Source organism: Ahaetulla prasina, chromosome 1 (assembly GCF_028640845.1).
Source record: "Ahaetulla prasina isolate Xishuangbanna chromosome 1, ASM2864084v1, whole genome shotgun sequence".
NCBI classification, from domain to species: Eukaryota; Metazoa; Chordata; class Lepidosauria; order Squamata; family Colubridae; genus Ahaetulla; species Ahaetulla prasina.
Window position 1 is genome coordinate 321,479,283 of NC_080539.1, and position 18,676 is coordinate 321,497,958.

The following is an 18,676-nucleotide window of genomic DNA, read 5'->3' on the forward strand; positions in this document are numbered from 1 at the left end:
GCAAGATAAACACAAACACATACGGAGTAAGCAACTCAAAACAAAAACAACACATATTGTGTAAGTCACATGAATCTTATGATAAAGAAGGCAACAACTTTCATGAGTAACTTGCCAAGAATGAAAGATAAATTCCAATAGAAAGTATAAATTTTAAATGAATACACACATGACATAATTTCAATATGGAGAAATGTTACTTAATTTATATAAAGGCTAGAGGTTAGTGAACTTCTCACTGGTAATTTTGTAAGTAAGAATTTCATATCCTGAAGCAAGTGAATGTACACAACAATAAATCAGGTAGGTGACATGAAATTTAGGAACATAGTAATGTTTTGCCAAGAGTCAGGCAGTGGCCAGGTGCCAGACAATTAGTTCTTTGAGGATTCAGAGACAATGAAACCAGTGAATCAGGAAAATGTAAGCTTTATTAATAACTTTAGTAGGCAGATTTTAACAGGAATATAAAACATAACATACCAAGCAAGATGCTCTCCCTTCAGCTGTTGAGAGCCCCCTTTGACAACAACAGAGATATTCCAAAGGCCCAGGATGCACAGCTCTGAGTGCTCAATCTTAATTTTGTTGTTGTTAGTTGCGAAGTCGTGTCCGACCCATCGCGACCCCATGGACAATGTTCCTCCAGGCCTTCCTATCCTCTACCATCCTCTGGAATCCATTTAAACTCATGCCTACTGCTTCAGTGACTCCATCCAGCCACCTCATTCTCTGCCGTTCTTCTTTTGCTCTCAGTCTTTCCCAGCATTAGGCTCTTCTCCAATGAGTCCTTCCTTCTCATTAGGTGGCCAAAGTATTTCAGTTTCATCTTCAGGATCTGGCCTTCTAAAGAGCAGCAAGCTTAATTAGTGTAATGCAATTAGTACCAAAATGTGAATAGTCACTCTTCATGCCAATGATAGGGTTGCGGTGTCCTTTACCCTCACTACAAATCTTTATAACTCCTTTATCCAACAATGGCTTGGACTCTTTAGAAATGGCCACTGAACGGGCATTTTTTCCCATGGACATGTTATAATCTTAATAATCTTCAGAAAAATATATTCATTTAGATGTCAACAAATAACATTTTTTAGAAGGCATCTGAATATCTACCCCAAAGAAGTGTAACATCAGATTAAATTCCCATATGGAAATCTGATTGATGTTCTAGGAATGGGCTGATTTTATTTATTAAATTTATATGCCGTCCATCTCACCAATAAGGTGCATCTAATTAAACCTTGTTAAAAAATTAAAAGTAGCAAACTCTGTCCTATCTTTATAGTGGCTGTATTTGTATGACAGAATGAATCATGATTATTAAACTGCACTTTATTTTAAATGTTGTGTAGCCTTAGCCTGATTCATTGTTTTGTGCAAATTCAGACCTAGACTGAGTAAATCATAGTAAAAATAATTGGATATTTCATATGAACATGGCCAGTAGTTCAGGAATTATGGACACAAATGTTAACGCAACTTTGTAAATAAGCCCATAGAAGCTTAAACATGTGCTGACTAAAATGGTGAGGACAGAACATGGTAATTTTTTCAGACACCAGATAATAATAATTAATCATAATAGCTAAAACATTGTGAGACCACAACATTTTGTATTATTTTGGCAATCTTATCCTCAACATCTTAGGTTCTTACACGATGTTAATGTCATCCAAAACCAAGATTCTGCAAGATGTCAGACATTTTCAACTGAAATCTGTGTTTATATCTGAATATTAAAAACTTGTGAGATCTTGTCTTTAATATTTGATAAAACAAGATACTGGGAATATGTGTGAATAAATCCTTTTATTTTCCAAGACCATGTTTAGAGGGATACTCCTAGTTGTATTAATGGATTAATTCAGGAACTCCTAGGATTTATGTGTGCTCTAAAATCAGCATTTCAAATTTCAATTTAACAAGACAGAGTGGCAAAAAGACTGAGAGCTACTCAATGGTCACCCAGTGAATTTCATGAAGGAACTTGAATTGTCCCTAAAGTAGTCATTTCATTACAGGCTTAATAGGGTTTTTTTAAAATATGGATTTTATTGGGGTTTATTTTATGTTTTGTATTGTATTTTAAATTTAGGATATTAGAATAAGTTTTTTAAATAGTGTTTTTATTGAAATGTATCGTATTATTTTATTTGCCTGTTCACTGCCCTGAGTCCTTCGGAAGAAGGGCGGTATAAAAATTAAATAATAATAATAATAATAATAATAATAATAATAATAATTATTATTATTACAGTATCACACCAGCTTCATTTATGGTTTAAGGAGGCAGCAATCTATTTGAAAGGTCCTTTTTTCTGATTGGAGAAAAACATACAATTGAAATGCGTACATAGTACATGAAAATGTTTGTTACTTAAAATAAACACCCAAGTTTGATAGGTAATAGTTGTATACTTAAGTCCTACCTAAAAAAGAGCATCATGTATGAATATATTCCACTGGCGAATGATCCATCTGTGATAGATAAAAAATAAATACTTAAAAGAATGATTGGATACCTGAAGGCTTCAAGGCCAAATGCATCCAACAGGGTGTTTTGTTGTTGTTTCTGGCAGTGGTAGGTAAGTGATTTACTATTGCCTACTCCTAGGGTGTTTACAGTGGGACACAGTAGAACAACTCAGGAGTAAATAGCCATCATCACTTAAAAGGAAGGGGGTGGGGAGAGATATACAGCACCTACTGAAGCCAAGTTGGTTTGGTTATTTAGTGCCTAAACCAGAGATTGCTCTGTATCTAGAGAAGGACTTGACATGAGTCTGCAGCGGCAAAAACACGAGTAGGCGAGTGGCTTTTGTGCCTGCAACGCCCTTCAGGTTGAGGCACGGCCACCCCTCAGCACAAATACACGTGTCACTTCAGTAACTGTGAAAGGGGCGCCCGTGTGTTTTAACGCCATCGGACAGCATGGAATATTGTCAGGGGCAAAAGCGGGCTACGGGTCTTCTTCAGAAACGACTGTGGCGCCCCAGTTCTTGAGAGATCACGAAGGCGCCTTTCCGGACGCGACTGCCGAGGCTTCCCCACGGAGCGCCCGAGGGTTGGTCTCACTTATGCAAAATCGCCGTTTCTCAAATGTAAATCCCGCCGGATTCAGCAGCTCCCCGCGGCGAGAAGCGGAGTGATCAAGCGAGAGTCCTTCCCTAACAGGGAAAAAGTCGCCGGGGCGGCAGAGCAGCGTTCCTTCCTCCCTCCCTCCCCCGCCCGCACAGCAAAGCCTGGCCTCGTGCCGAGCGCCGGCACGAGAGAGCCCGCGTGACCCTCCAGGCCGCTGGTACCGAGGCGAGGAGTGGCGTCATTGTTTCAGGAAGTGGAGGACATGCCTCCTCCCTCCCCCCATCCCAGGACCGGAAGTGGTGTGTTTTTTTTTTTTGGCGCTGCCTCCTCGCCGAGCCGGGAAGGCCTAGAGTGGCGGCTATGGTGAAGGAGTTGGGGAGGTTGTTACGGGAGCCGATGCGCGAAGGGGGGGAGCGTCCGATGTCGAGCGTCGGTGGCCTAGCCGCGGAAACGAAAGGTGCGGGGAACTGGCGGGGTGGGTCGTTTCGCCCTCTGGGGGGAAGCGGGAGTTTGGGGGGGAGGGACCGGTGTTTTGGGAAGGTCGGTAGCTCAGGAAACCAGCGGTGGCGCCGTGAGTTGGGCGGGGGGGGGGGGCGGTGAGATTTGTGTGAGAGAGTCGGGGGCGGAGGTAGAACAGGCGCCCCGCTGGATCGGACGAAAGACCCTTGTCGTCCGGTGGCAGAAGACCGCTCGATGCTTTCGGCTATTCCTCTCCTCCAGCAGCAGCAGCAGCAGCAGGTGATGACCCGCGCCTCCCCCGTGTGTTTGGGGAGGAGAAGGTGGGTGGGTGGACTGGATCGCCATTTGTTTAACCTCTCGGCGCTGTCTAGAACCGGTTTCCCCCAGTTTCAGCCAAGGTTGCTTGTTTTGCAACAGCCTCTGGCGGATCGACATAAATAGAATAGGGAGAGAGAGTCGCTTTTATCACAGCGGCGATCTTTTGATAAGGTAACTAATTCGGACGCCAGTTGGCTAATCGTTTGATTACAGAAAGGAAATAAGGTGCCATTTCCGTACAACCATTCTCTCTCAATTTGCCAAGGCAAGTTGTCAGTTGACTAGAATGGCTATAGAACAGGAAGATGCTTGTTCTTGGAGAAAGTAGATGCTATTGTATTAAGTTATGCACTCCCCCCCCTTGTAATAATAGCTCTTTTCCATTTGTCTACATTGCCTATTTTAAACATGGTCCCTTCCATTATTGTTGTTTTCTTCCAATGATTACATCATGGATTTTAGGCCAATGCCTACATTTTAGGTCTCTTTCTTTCTTTTTTAATTCTGTAAAGCAGTTTAGCCTGAGAGACACTTATAAACCAATAGGTATTACTGTTGTATATTACATCTAAGTGATTTTCCACAGAAATGGAACACACAGAGTTTGGGTTATTAGTCTGCAGTGGATTTTAGAGCCATTCTCGCAGTTCTCCATCACCTCAAAAAGACTAAGCAAAAGACCTATCTTCAGGATCTGCATTTGTTTTTCTTTAAGTTTCTTTTCTCTATAAAAAGAAGTCATTGAAGAATATGATACAGTGGCCATGTTAACACCTGTATTAACTATTAAGATAGTACTGTAAATAGTAACATAATATAGATTAACTATATCTTCCTCCTTTTATTCTTTCCTTCTTTAAAAAGTAAAGCTAACCCAAAGTAATTTTTTGAAAAATATATTATGTCACTTGGAAATGACATGCAAAATGGCTGCTTTAATTGTGTCCTTTTTACTTTGGTAGATATTGCTTGATGGATGAGCTAGTACATGATTTGGCCTCAGCTCTTGAGCAGACCTCTGAACAGAACAAGCTGGATGAATTATGGGAAGAAATGACTCTGAGTCCAAGGCAGCAGCGTCGGCAGCTTCGTAAGAGACGGGGACGCAAGCGGCGTTCAGACCTTACACACCAAGCGGAACATGCTTGCTGCTATAGTGGGGCCTCAGAATCCAGCCTAGAAGAAGTTGTGGAGGACTGCCGGGAAGTGCTAACTGCTTACTTTAGTGATTCTGATGACATGGCAGTAGCCAAACATCCAACTCTCAGCACAGCTCTCAAGAATAAACAACACTCGTGGCATGAATCAGACTCCTTCACTGAGAATGCACCTTGTCGACCCTTAAGGCGCCGTCGAAAAGTTAAGCGTGTGACATCAGAAGTGGCAGCTAGCCTTCAGCAGAAACTCCGAGTATCAGAATGGACTTATGAGAAGGGCTGCAGATTCAAATCGGCTAAAAAGCAGCGTCTGTCCCGTTGGAAGGAGAATGCTCCCTGGACATCAACCGGCCGGGGACTTTGTGAGTCTGCAGAGACCAGGGCCTTCCTCAGCAAAGGGGGAAGGAATGAAAGGATGGAGTGTGAAGCAGATGAACAGAAACAAGGTTCTGATGAAAACATGTCAGAATGGTGAGATGTCCAGGCCTTTCTTCTCTTACCTGAGGCTCCAATATTTTACTTTATTTCTTCGCAAGTAGTATCTTTCCTTTAGGTAGTTCCCTTTTTAACTAGACTAACTAGATCCAGTCTTCTCAGATAATTTATGGAAAGCTGTTTTGCAGGGTGTACTTGTATCGACCAGTATTTTGTGTGAGACTAATTTCCAGGGTTAAATGTTATTTATTTTCTGAAAATAAATGGATGATGTTGAAATGGAGATGTTGCAAGAGCAATGCTACTATTCTGATTTTTGTGAAACAAGTGTCAGTTGAAGTGGTATAATTCATGCTGATGATTGAGTAGAACATTAAGCACCATAGTGTAATTAAAGGATGTTGAATGAGAACATATAATGCTCTCCATTGCTGGTCATTCTCAAGGCATATAACTTGCACCTTCATTTTAGATGAATTGCATTTGGTTCTGAATAATGTGCTCTAGATCAGGGGTGTCAAACTCGTGGCCCATGGGCTGGGTTTGTCACACGCTGGCTATGCCCATGCTCGGTTTAATGAAGGGGAAAAAAGTTGCGATACATCACACCACGATTCCGAGACAATGCAAGTTTGGCTCCTGTGTTTTAGATGGAGTTTAACAACTTGTAATATTAAGTCAAGGTTCATGTAATTGATGGCCTATTTCATGCACCCTTGCAAGTGAATTTTCTTCACTTGTAGGAAGATTGAGAGAAGAAATGGTCCTGCATGCATTCCTGAAACCATTTACCTCCAACAATGTGCAATTTTTAATTGAACAGTTTCTTGTCATCAGTTAAAAAGATGTAAGCAATTGATTGAGACTTAGAATGAAGCAAATTTGTTTAGAAGAAGAGGCCCAGTTGATTCTTCCATTATGTCCTTAGTTCCTAAGGTTTTGGAAGATGTTGTAGATTTTGGAGTATTGCCTGAGTGTAGTTAAGAAAATTTATTTGGCTACACTTTTATTCAGACTTCATTGAATGCTGATCTATTTCAAAAATATTTTGTTACATTTTGATTGGCTATGTGAATGGTATGATATTGTAGTTAGATATGATGAGTAAAATACCTTTCTTAATAATCTATACATTTGATATTTAAGTAATGGAAGAATTTTTGATAGAACTAAAAGAGGGTAGTCATTAGGATACTGAGGAGTAGAAGTGTTTTCCATGGCTTGTAGGATGAATTTTGAATTATTTGATAGAACTCTATAAAAGGATTGTCACCTGGAGTTAATCTTTGAATTTATTTTAATGATTGGTTTTCAATATGTATTAGAAATAGTAATTCAGGAAAAACATACTAGTACCATATTTAAACAGCTTCTGGGTAAAGAGAATAATCTACTAGTCATTATATCCTGTAAAGCAGGGCTCACCAACCTTTCGGACCTCAGGGACCACTAAATTCATAATTTTAAATCCTGTGGACCACTAATATGATCTGCTTAATGACTGACTGGGTGGGTGTGGCCAACTTGGTGTCACTCACATCGAGGAGGGCCTCGCCAGCCTCTATTCACCCCTTCCTTCCCAGCCACTCCTCCCCTGCCCGCCCAGGCTCCTTAGGACCCCAACAGGGACCAGTTGTTGGAGCTAAGCAGTCACCACCACGAGAAAGAGTTGGTAAAACAGCTGGCTCAAAGTTCAAATTGGATCTGGCCAAGAAGGTGGTTCAGCAGAAGCACTTCACTTAGGACTAGGAGCATAGGCTTTCCAAGCAGAGGGAAGACCTGCGGGAGTCCAAGGCCAGGTACTGGCGCCTGGAGGCTCAGCAGGCTGAGATGGGCAGTCAGTTCCAGGCCATGATGCAGTCCCACTGGAATGAGGCCCTCCGGCTCTTTGCCACCAGAGGTGCTTCCCTCCAAACTCTGCCCAAAGCCCCACACCAGGAGGCTGAAGCAGACCCCAGATTGGAATTTCTGCCCCCCTCCGACCCACACAAAAAGACCCTGAAGGGGGAGACTCTATGCAGTAACATAAGCATTCATTGCACGTATCCGGTGTGCACATGTATCACCTCTCCTGCGGGAGCTGCATTGGTTGCCGATTTGCTTCCGGGTGCAATTCAAGGTGCTGGTTTAGGACCAGCACCTTCATGATTTAGGACCAGGTTACCTGAGGAACCGTCTCTTGCCAGTCACATCTACCCAATCCATCAGAGCAGGGAGGCACGGAATGTTGCAGGTCCCATCCTCGAGGGAGATACACTTGGTGGGATCCAGCAGAAGGGCCTTCTCCGTGGTGACTCCCTCTCTCTGGCGCCTCATTCCCGCAGAGATTAGAATGGCCCCCATTCCAGTACTCTTCCGGAAGGTGCTGAAGATCTGGTTCTGGCCTGGGGAACCCAGAACAGGATGGAGCCCATTAAATGTCTCGTGTGATCTGCTGTCGCCGGGGTGGGCTGGGTGAGAAGTGGGAGGTGATTTTGTTATATTGTACTGTATTAATTTATTTGATTCTTTTTGTTAGTTTTTATTATTTCAAATGTGGTTTTATATTCTGTAAACTGCCTTGGGTCGCCATGGGCAAATAGGCAGCAATATAATTTCAGTCAATCAATCAATCAATCAATCAATAAGCTGAAATGGCTACTTTAGAACTTGGGTAAAGAGGTATGAATGCTTGCTTGCTTGCTTGGTGACAGAGCAAGTGACAGAGATGGAGTGTTTAGCCTCCCCCTCCTTCTTCAGCCTAGCCTGACCTTTTGCACCCCCGCTATGCCTCTTGTTTTCTTATTTTTATAGAAAATCAATACTCTTCTTGACACAAACAATAGCTCAGAAGCATAAGTGAGTGGGGCAGAGCTGAGATCTGTCCATCACCTCTCACTTTAACTCTTCTGAACTATTTAATTACAGGCGTGCTTCGGTCCAGGTGTTGGCAATTGTGCAATTGCTAAATGAAGACCGTTTTAGCCAAAGATTGGGTGATCAATAACTCTATAGCAGTAGCTTGTTGGATCAATAGCATTCATTATTTTCTGGTTAAGGCAAGTGGCCTTTTTTGTAACTGGAGGTCATTAATCAGTGCTTACTGGACTGTATGGCCTGTACTAAAGGACTGTGAACTTTCCAGTAAGAATTTAATGTAAAAATAACCTAGTTGCTATGATCATTTGGGTGAGAAATGAGGCTTAGTTACTTTGCTATTTTTGTTTCATTCTATTTGAGGATTTGGTAGTACTTCCAAAACAAATATATGTCAAAACCACAGACCTTTATACCCTAAATTTGGTTGCCAATTACCTAAAACTGTCTTGTCCTGCTACCTCCTCTCTACTTAAGACTTGTAAGTAGATGTATGATAGAATTTATTTATAAGACAACATGTTACCATTTTGTTCTGCTCACTTCTTTTATTGAGAAATGAGAGCAAGAATCACTGTGAGTTTACATTTAACAGTGAAATAATTGTACAAATTAAGATAAAATAGCTAAAATGAGGTAACTTTATGGTCATTTTTTTTACTGTGAGCACACGGGCCCATGTTAAAAATGAAATTCTGTTGCCTGCTCTCAAGAGAAAGTATATATCTACCCAAACAGATACATAACACAGATATACACATACTATATACATACATAAATATGTACCTGCACATATACAGATTACAGATTAACAAGAGTTGGAAGGGACCTTGTATGTCATCTAGTCCAACCCGTCACCCAAGCAGGAGATCCTACCCCCCCCCCCATTATCACTGTCCATTTTGAACACAGAGGAAACTTTATTTTATTTTTATTTATTTATTTACATTTATATCCCGCCCTTCTCCGAAGACTCAGGGCGGCTTACAGTGTGTAAGGCAATAATCTCATTCTATTTGTATATTTACAAAGTCAACTTATTGCCCCCCCAACAATCTGGGTCCTCATTTTACCTACCTTATAAAGGATGGAAGGCTGAGTCAACCTTGGGCCTGGTGGGACTAGAACCTGCAGTAATTGCAGGCAGCTGTGTTTTAATAACAGGCTATCTTACAGCCTGAGCCACCACAGCCCTTGAGAGTTCACAAGGTTGATGCCATATGGAACAGAACTGACTGAATCTAGATGTTCTGCTTCAGGTACCACAAAGCCTCCTCCCAGAAGGTAACAAGGAAAACAAGTTGTGAAGAGAATATGTAGAGTCCCAGACAATCCTGTGGACTCTGCTCAAGCAGCGCTTAGATGCCATGTCCTGGATAGAAGGAAGTGAACTTCCAATGATCTTTTCTGCCATCCTCACCACTCTCTGCACCACCTTCCTGTCTGAAGCAGCAATGCTTCCAAACCAGACAGTAATGCAATATTTTATTTTATTTTATTTTATTTATTTTGTCACACAGTATATATGAGCATAAGCATGAAATAATTGTACTATATATAAGCATACATATGAGTATAAGTATGTAATGACTATATATTGGATATAACGAAAGGAAACAATAGGACAGGAATGGTAGGCATGTTTGTGCTCTTATGCACGCCCCTTACAGACCTGGATGCTCTTGATTGTCCCTCTGTAGAAAGTGGTAAGGACAGGGGAAGGAAGATGAACTTTTCTCATGCAACACAGAAAATTATATGCTATAATATTACAATTTCACTGCTGTCCCTCAGTCATTTTTCAGACATTTTTACATAGCTTTATTCCTCTTTATAGTGCCGTGCCTGACATGCAATTTAAAGATAGAGGTGATCCTTATAACTCCAACTGTGCTAGCAAGTTGTGCAACCCTGATGTTAACAAAAGAGAAATGTATGATCTTGGCCAATTTTAGAGAAGCTACTGGTGTCTGCTGCCATATACAGCTAGTCCTCCATTTATGACCACAATGGAGTCCAAAATTTCTGTTGTTAAATGAGACATTTGTTAAGTGAGTTTTGCCCCATTTTACGACCTTTCATGCCACAGTTGTTAAGTGAATCACTGCAGTTGATAAGTTAGTAACCTGGTTGTTAAGTGAATCAAGTTTTCCCATTGACTTTGCTTGTCAGACTATCATAAAAGGTGATCCCCGAATCTTAGGACAGAGCAAAGGTCATAAATATAAACCAATTGCCAAGCATCTGAATTTTAATCACATGATTATGGGGATTCTGCAATGGTTGTAACTGTGAAAAACGGTCCATAAGTCACTTTTTTCAACTGCTGTATAACTGAATAGTCACTAAATGAACTATTGTAAGTCAAGGACGACCGTGTTAAGTCTCCCATCCTTATTAATATTTGTATTTTTCAGTAATTATGAAAGCATCTCCCTATGCTTTTATTTTTTAACATAACCATTTAATTCTGAGATATAGAGGAATGTGGGAGCTGATTATTATGGGATCTCTTAGTGTCTTTCTAATGGCATTGACAAAGATACCCCACATAAGTAAATAAAATCACATGCTATCATACATACCTGATCCTCAAATAATTGTCAGATACACTTGGCATTTGTAACTACAGTATATAAACAGAAGAAATCTTGGAGTATGTTCTTTTGTTTAAAGAAATTCAAAGGCACCTAATTTTCTTGCTTTGTTTTTATTTACAAAATATGAAGCGGACCACAAATCATAATAATTAGTAGAGAAATGATTATCCAAGTATTTGGAATGCTGGCTGTTGATTTGAGAGGCATGTGTTATCCAGGGAGATCTATCATTTTTGCAGAAACAAGATTTAGCTTCCTTTCTAGTGAAATAAATAGAGAAGATATTCACATGTAATATAAGCACAATGTTATACTGCAAATTGTTTTGCTTTCTACTCCTCCTCCCAAATACTATTTTAAAAAATGTCTATTTATTAGTGTATGCTATTTTTGTTCCTTTATTCTAGTTAAAAATCTGATGACTGGCCATTAAAGCAACGTTTCTCAACTTTGATAACTTTAAGATGTGTGGGCTTCAATTGGCTGGAGAATTATGGGAGTTGAAGTCCACACATCTTAAACATTGCCAAAGTTAAGAAACACTAAGTTGAAGCAGTTTAATGAATAAACGTAACAAAATAATTGTGAGGTTGAGAAAATCTGTAATGTTGCCTTTGCTTGTACAGTGTGCCTCATGTCATCATTCATTCATCTGTGTAGATGCCCAATCAGTTGTGCTCATTTTCTCTTATTATCCACTAATAGATATGTTATTTTCTTCTAACAATACCGGTATGTGATTATTCCTTACAATTATTTTTTAGATATGTTCTTTATATGTTCATTGTACAATGCTGAATAACTTAAAGAATTGTTGCTTACTTTTTGTCTGTTGTAACTGGAATTGTCTTGGAGAGTTCATGGAAACTATAGTTACTAGCTGGATGTAATTTACTAAAAAGAGACAGTTTAGTATAATAGTTAAGATACCATGCTAGAAATTATGAGACAATGATTCTAATCCTGCCTTAGGCACAAAGTCAACTGGATGACTAGGCCGGTCCCCTTTGTTTCACTCTAGGAAGAAAGCAATGGCAAACTGCTTCAAAAATCTTGGCAAGAAAACTGTGATGATTTGTCCAGACAGTGGTCAGGGATCAATATGACTCTAAGGCAGTGATGGCTAACCTTTTCCGGACTGAGTGCCCAAAACGTGCCTGCATCCGAACCCCTAAAATGCAATACATGTGCACCCCCCTCATGCGCCCTGCATACTCCCCCCACGCATGCGCGGCAGAGGCCTGAAGATCAGCTGGTCGACGGGAGGAGTGCACGCATGCGCAACAGAGCTGAACTGGGGCGATGGCTTGCGTGCCCACAGAGAGGGTGCTGCATGCCACCTCTGGCACACGTGCCATAGGTTCATCATCACGGTTCTAAGGCGTAAGCATCCCCCCCCCCAATCACTAGACTGCCTGTTTCAGATGCTCTGGAAGGCCAAGCTTAGATCCCTGTCGTGTCCCACTCCTCCGCTGACGGCTGGGTCAGGGAAATCCGAATCAGGCTTGCCTCTGCAGCTCTGCCCAAAGTCCTAGCAAAGTCCTCAGAGCAGGCAGGAGACCAGAAAGTGACTTCAGCAAGATAAGTTCGACTTTGCCTGACTCAGAGACTGCCAGAAAGCAGATCCTTTATATAGGCCATGGGGTGTGGCTCCATGACTCAGCACTCATTAAGGCCTGCCCCTCCCTTCCTTCTGTTACCTCCGCCTATCCAGTCTTCTGATGCGAGGGTCACTCCAATCAGCAGCTGTTGGAAATAAACTTTCCTCAGGCTCACATGCTGTGGAGGAGGGGGAGGGGTCTAGCTGCTCCGTTTGCCTGGGCACGGAGCCAGGGCTGGGGCCGGGGGGGTGCTCCCTCCTCTGCAGCCTGCTTGGGCATGGAGCCAGGGCTGGGGCTGGGAGATGCCCCCTCCTCAGCCTGTCTGGGCATGGAGCCAGGGCTGGGGCCGGGAGGACATTCTTCAGCGTTCGGAAGCAGATAAGCAGACCCCGGCTGCGGTGAGAGCGGGCAAGACACAACAATCCCTCTGTTTCTATACCCACCCATATGATTGGCTAAACCTTATATTCTCCATCATGTCTCTGTCTCCCCATAAAAACTTTAATGTCAGGTGAGCTGCAGTCAGTGAGATGACGTTCAGCAGCTTTGCTGTATCTCTAGAATGCTCATTTGAAGGCTATTTTTACACCAGCTTTATTCTGTTATGTGGATTCCCTCCCCTTTCTACCTGCATATGACCCCAACTGAGATTGCTGGGATTGCAGTTGCTAAGCAACGCAGCCACATGACATTGCACTTTACGGCCATATTCCTTAGTGATAGAAATTTGTTTCCCAGTTCTGGTCGTAAATCAAGGACTATGTGTAAAACTCAATGATATTAATTCATGTGTTTTTCCCTTAGTCCCCTTTTTTAGATAATTGCATATTTTCCCAACTTATTTTTCATTCCATATATTTTATATTCACCCATCCAGTTTTTGGGGCACCCATGTCAGGATTAATCAAATTGCTGAGATAAATAAAGCAATACCACTATTATTTGTTGTGCTGAAAGTTTGTGAGAAGTTTCCTTGCAGTGAAGGATTTATTGTTAAAAAAAGGATGTATGTAATGCATCTATAGTTAATCCTTCGTTTTCCCTTTCCAGTGAAACCAGCAGTGTTTGCAGCAGCAGTGACACTGGCCTTTTCACCAACGATGAAGGTCGCCAAGGTAAGAATAGGTCATGTCCCTATTTCTTCTATAATTTAGTGCTTTGAATGGTAAATCAGACTTAGACTTAAAATAAGTTTATTGTCGCTTTAAAAAATGTACACTAATTGGCTTACGTTAAGATGAAATTGATATCAGGCACAGGTAATTGTGACCAATCTGTATAGGGGAAGAAGAAAAGAAGGAAAATTTAAAGTATTATTTTTAGGCTGAATTCTGATTCTTCCTTGAGCTGTAACAAGTCATTTGCATCGTCCTGTTGCAATGGTGGCCATGCCTCTCCTCGGTCCGAGCCCTCCTTGAGATGGTAGACCAGAAGCTGCTCCAGACATTGCCTCAGCTTTCCAGAAACCCTGTGGAACTCTTTTAGATATTCTTTTGCCAGCCGGCCCTTCTGCTTCAGATCCTGGATCTCCACCTCAGCTTGTAGGGCCTGGGACTTATTCTCAAATCTGGCCCTTAGCTTCTCCAGGAAAGCATCAATGTTCCCCAGCTCCAGTGCATCCTCATTGTGGAGTCTTGTCACTCATTCCATGGCTTCTCCCTTGAGATTAGCAGCCACCATGTTCACCATCACCACCTCTGTCAGATTGCTCTGCAGGCTTTGGACGGGTTTTTTTTGTTTTTTTGTTTTTGCTTGTTGCAATTCTTTTGCAGTTCTAGCAGTTGCATACCTGCCAGATGGTATAAAACTGTGTTTTTTGGTCTGTGTTGTGGCGCTATAGCTTTATGCCTTAAAAAATAATGTGGATTTCAGTGATCACTTGTGGCAAGGCTGTCTCCATTTTACAACCCATGCCATTTATTAAAGCAAAGATAAACATGTTGTGGCCGTTCATATTTTGCTGAACTGTAAATTTTAATTGATATATCACAAAAGATGTCAAGATTTGTGGTATGCAACTGTAGGCAAAATAGCAAAGGCCAGGATAAATTTTGACAGCCCTCCAGCTTTGCCTCTTTACATTAAAAGAAGTCAAAAGTGGTCCCAGATTGTCTGGCCATACCGCAGCTGGTAGACCTCTGAGTGAGTTTTGACAGTGCTCCTACTTTGCCTGTCCAAACCTGTAGGTAAAAAAAAAAGGTTGTGACTACCTTTAAATTGTCCTCTACTCACAGCTTCATAACTTTTGCCGGTTCAGTGGTTATGATGTGGTTCAGCGTATAAGGAGATTCACAGTAAGAATATATTTGAATAGCTTTTTATTTCCTTCCTAGGTGATGATGAACAGAGTGATTGGTTCTACGAGGGCGAATGTGTCTCAGGATTCACAGTCCCCAACCTTTTGCCCAAGTGGGGACCTGACCGCCCGTCTGATATGGAACGAATGGATTCGAGCCTTGAAAAAATCTCAGAGCCAACATTCCTTCTGCCTTCTCGGCCTGTTACAAGAGGTGAGATTCTTTATGTGAATACTTGTTTATTGTGGATATATTGTAGCTCAAATCAGATATGTGATAGGCATGTGCAACTTTCAGAGTATAGGTGAGAATAAAATAGCAGCTTGGATTATAGTGTAATGTAGAAACTAGGGTTCGTAGCATATACCTGAGAAACCAATATGAATTTGCATAGATATGAACTGATGTAATGGTGATATGTTCTGATTCCATTTTGTGCACCTTAATTAATTTCAGTTCTTTGACAATAAGGAATTGACTTGCTTAACAATGAAATAGACCCTATACCACAGGTGTCGAACTCACAGTGTCACATTGCTGTCGCGATGTTTTTCCCCTTCGTGGCACTGTGGTGGGCTTGGCGTGCGTGTGACGCATCCAGCCCATGGTCTGGCAGGTTGACACCCCTGCCCTATACTCTATAACAGGGGTCTCCAACCTTGGCAACTTTAAGACTTGTGGACTTCAAATCCCAGAGTTCCTCAGCCAGCAAAGCAGAAGCTGGTCTAGATTCTTGTTCTTTATTTCAGCTGATTCTGTCTGTTTTTTTTTTTTTCCACGTTTCTTCATTATACTTTTCTTTCTTTTTAGGATTTCACCCTCGCTTGAACCGTCTTCCCAGTGTTGCTACCCGTTGTCTTAGGAAGGGACGTAGAAGGCTGGTTAGCAAGGTATTGCTTTATAAGGGACGATAATTTGTTTAGCACATAATGTCAAGAAATATACCAATAGGTGAAATGTGCCATGTGGTTCATTCTTAACAGTTTCAACTGTGTATTCATATACAAACTCTAGTTATGTATAGATGTCTTGATAATTTTTAAAAATGGCAATAAGATTCTGTCGGAAAATAATATATTGTTATGAAAAGGAGGCTGACTAAATATGAATGTGTGCAGTGCAGTGCAAAAAAAAATCTGCAAAAAGAAGAAAGAATGTTGGTACCAAGCAGAGGTACCTGGGATGAGGAAAGCTGTTTTGATAGTTGGGATGGAGGAAATATTGATTGACATAGTAGTGTGGTTCTGTATTACAGTAGATTTAAATGCTGAGAGTTGTGCCTGTCATTTGCAAGTCATTTCATTCTTTATGATATATATATATATATATATATGTTTTCTGAGGTTTTCACGGGTGTTTGTATATAGGTCTTTGGTTGTTCGGGTTTTCTCCCGTGTAAAATTGGAAGTGTCTTGGCGACGTTTTGAAGTCTCATTAAATCATCTTCAGGCTTCAGCTTCGTGCTTCTGAGCAATGTGTGATCGCAGCTGTTTCTTCCTTCCTTCCTTAAAAGGAAGAAACAGCTGCGATCACACATTGCTCCCAGAAGCACGAAGCTGAAGCCTGAAGATGACGAATGAGACTTCGTCGAAACGTCGCCAAGACACTTCCAATTTTACACGGGAGAAAACCCGAACAACCAAAGACTACATACAAACACCCGCGAAAACCTCAGAAAACACACACACACACACATATATAAATATAAAAATATCCAAGCATTTCTTACCGTTCTTGGAATCCTTTTGTGTGTGAAGCTGGAATTCTGCAATCTCATTCTCCCACATATTAAGCAGAAAATTGTTTGGGGAGTTTAATTTGCAAGCATCTGTAAAGGTAGTTAGATTCTCTATGCAGTTTATTTAAGAGCCATGGTGGTGCAGTGGTTAGAGTGCAGTGTTGCAGCTTGTTCTGCTGACTGTCGGCTACCAGCAGTTTGGCAGTTTGAGTCTTATCAGCTCAAGGTTGACTCAGCCTTCCATCCTTCCGAGGTGGGTAAAATGAAGACCCAGATTGTTGGGGCAGTATGCTGACTCTGTAAACTGCTTAGAGTGGGCTGTAAAGCACCATGAAGAGGTATATAAGTCTAGGTGCTATTGCTATTTTAGGAATTTCATTTGTGCCTAGAAAGAAAAACCTTATTTGTTAAAAAAGTTTGACTCATCAGTTAATTAGCTTAATGTGTGAATGGCTGCTCCTTTATTTTAATGTGTTTCTTCCATCTTCAACAAATTCTTCAAGCCCTTTCTCTCTACTTACCATATCAAGTTAAAGAGTCAAAATATGTTTTTAGTTATAGTGAATATTATGTCTTGTATGGGCAAGGACTATTAGGCCATTGGTAAAGGCCTAGAGTCCTAGGCTTTTTAAAGGTTCCTCTAATGAGAAAAATAATATTTACTTGTTTAATTCATCTTCATCACCTTAAAGGGATCTATGTCATTCGCAGTGGAGGTCACTGCTTCCCCTCCTCTCTTCTCTTCTAAATTGTAATAATAAATAATGAGTTTCATTCAAAGCTCCCTGCCAGCAAGCTGCTAATTACCCAAAGTATCGCTTGTAATTTACACAGTAATAAACTGTAAATTTAAACATTACGGCAGTTTAAGTTAATAATTTCTCTACTGTAACAAATAGCTCATCTTTCATCCCCGCTGTTGCCTTCACACAAGCCTTTCATTTGATGATGTTTTGTGTTTCTGGATACCAACTCACATTTTTATTGATAATGAAATCCTAGTTTTCAGGCAGTTTATTTATATAGAACTCATATGAATATATACAATGATACATGCTACAGTATATGAACATAAATGTTACTTTATTTTCTTGCACAATGGTTCTGAAATAGTTTGACCCAATTTCCCCCTTTCCTGGTCTTGAACAATGTCATTGCCCCCATAAAAATGCAAAGTATTGTTTTACATAAGGGTCTTGGCAGTGGCAGTCCCAAAGTGGATCCTAGACTCAAAGAAGCAATTACAAATTGCTCCATTATTTCCAGGATATGCACAAACTACCACTTTGGGAATAATTAACCCCAGTTTTAAGAACTATTTAAGTATGATATTACATACCTTTAAGACCAATTCAGTTGAAAGAAAAACTTTTATGGAACTCTTGGTTGTAAGAAATTGCTGAAAGTAGAATAGCCTTGCAACAGAAACGGCTAATAATTGTCTAGGAATCATGTTCCAATTAAAGGAGATATTTGTTTAAGTAACTTGTTTCTTAGACTTGGACTTAGTCTTTGATACAGTACTGTATGCTATGTAATATATACAGTTAGGAATAAGCTAATGAGCTTTCATATGAGAATTCTGCAGTTAACTCAAAGTACTTACCATATTTTCCAGACTATAAGACACATCTACCTTTTTTGGTGAGGAAAACAAGAAAAAAAACCCTGCCTCTCAGCAATTTTGCCTCCTTGCAGCAAACAGCCTGCTTTACTTTCATTTTCATTTTCAGCATAGCTTGATTAGCACAAGAAAAAAAAATCTGCTCCCAGCAATTTACCTCCTTGCAGCAAGCAGCAGAGGCCTGCGCAGCAATAGGCAATGGCAATCCTTGCAGCCTGAAACAGCTGAGCTGGGAACAATCAACTTGTGCTAATTAGGCTGTGCTGAAGCTGAAATGGGCTGTTTCTTCTTGCTGCTTGCTGCAAGGAGGTAAATTGCTGGGAGGCAGAGGCCAAAGGGTGGGGGCCAGTGGGTGGGAGAGGCTACATTCAGTGTATAAAACGCACCCAGATTTTTACCCCCTTTTAGGTGGGGAAAAAGTGCCTCATACTCCGAAAAATAGGCAATACGGTAATCGTTATTAACAAGGTTAGGATCTGAATAGCCATGTATGTGCACCTTCTTTAA

General features: G+C 41.0%; 1 protein-coding gene and 1 long non-coding RNA gene across 8 annotated transcripts in view; one reads left to right on the forward strand and one right to left on the reverse strand.

Annotated features, from left to right (window-relative positions):
• Positions 1-445: 445 nt before the first annotated feature.
• Positions 446-3,201, reverse strand: LOC131190254 (uncharacterized). The gene is made up of 3 exons (XR_009153274.1): positions 2,433-3,201; positions 2,259-2,321; positions 446-846 (listed from the first exon to the last, which is right to left on the reverse strand). It is a non-coding gene; the product is annotated as an uncharacterized LOC131190254 (long non-coding RNA).
• A 181-nt stretch (positions 3,202-3,382) lies between these two features.
• GPATCH2L (G-patch domain containing 2 like) overlaps positions 3,383-18,676 on the forward strand; it is a 47,199-nt gene continuing 31,905 nt past the window's right edge. For 6 of the 7 annotated variants that reach the window (XR_009152626.1, XM_058162416.1, XM_058162414.1 and 3 more), the window contains exons 1-5: positions 3,383-3,541; positions 4,824-5,489; positions 13,561-13,625; positions 14,844-15,020; positions 15,618-15,697. Coding sequence is in view for 6 of the 7 variants with exons in the window: in XM_058162416.1 (XP_058018399.1) it covers positions 4,834-5,489; positions 13,561-13,625; positions 14,844-15,020; positions 15,618-15,697 (978 nt within the window). In the remaining variant the exon portion in view is untranslated. Of the gene's footprint in view, positions 3,542-3,680; positions 3,823-4,823; positions 5,490-13,560; positions 13,626-14,843; positions 15,021-15,617; positions 15,698-18,676 lie in introns of those variants that run through there. The other variant, XM_058162419.1, reaches the window with a different exon arrangement.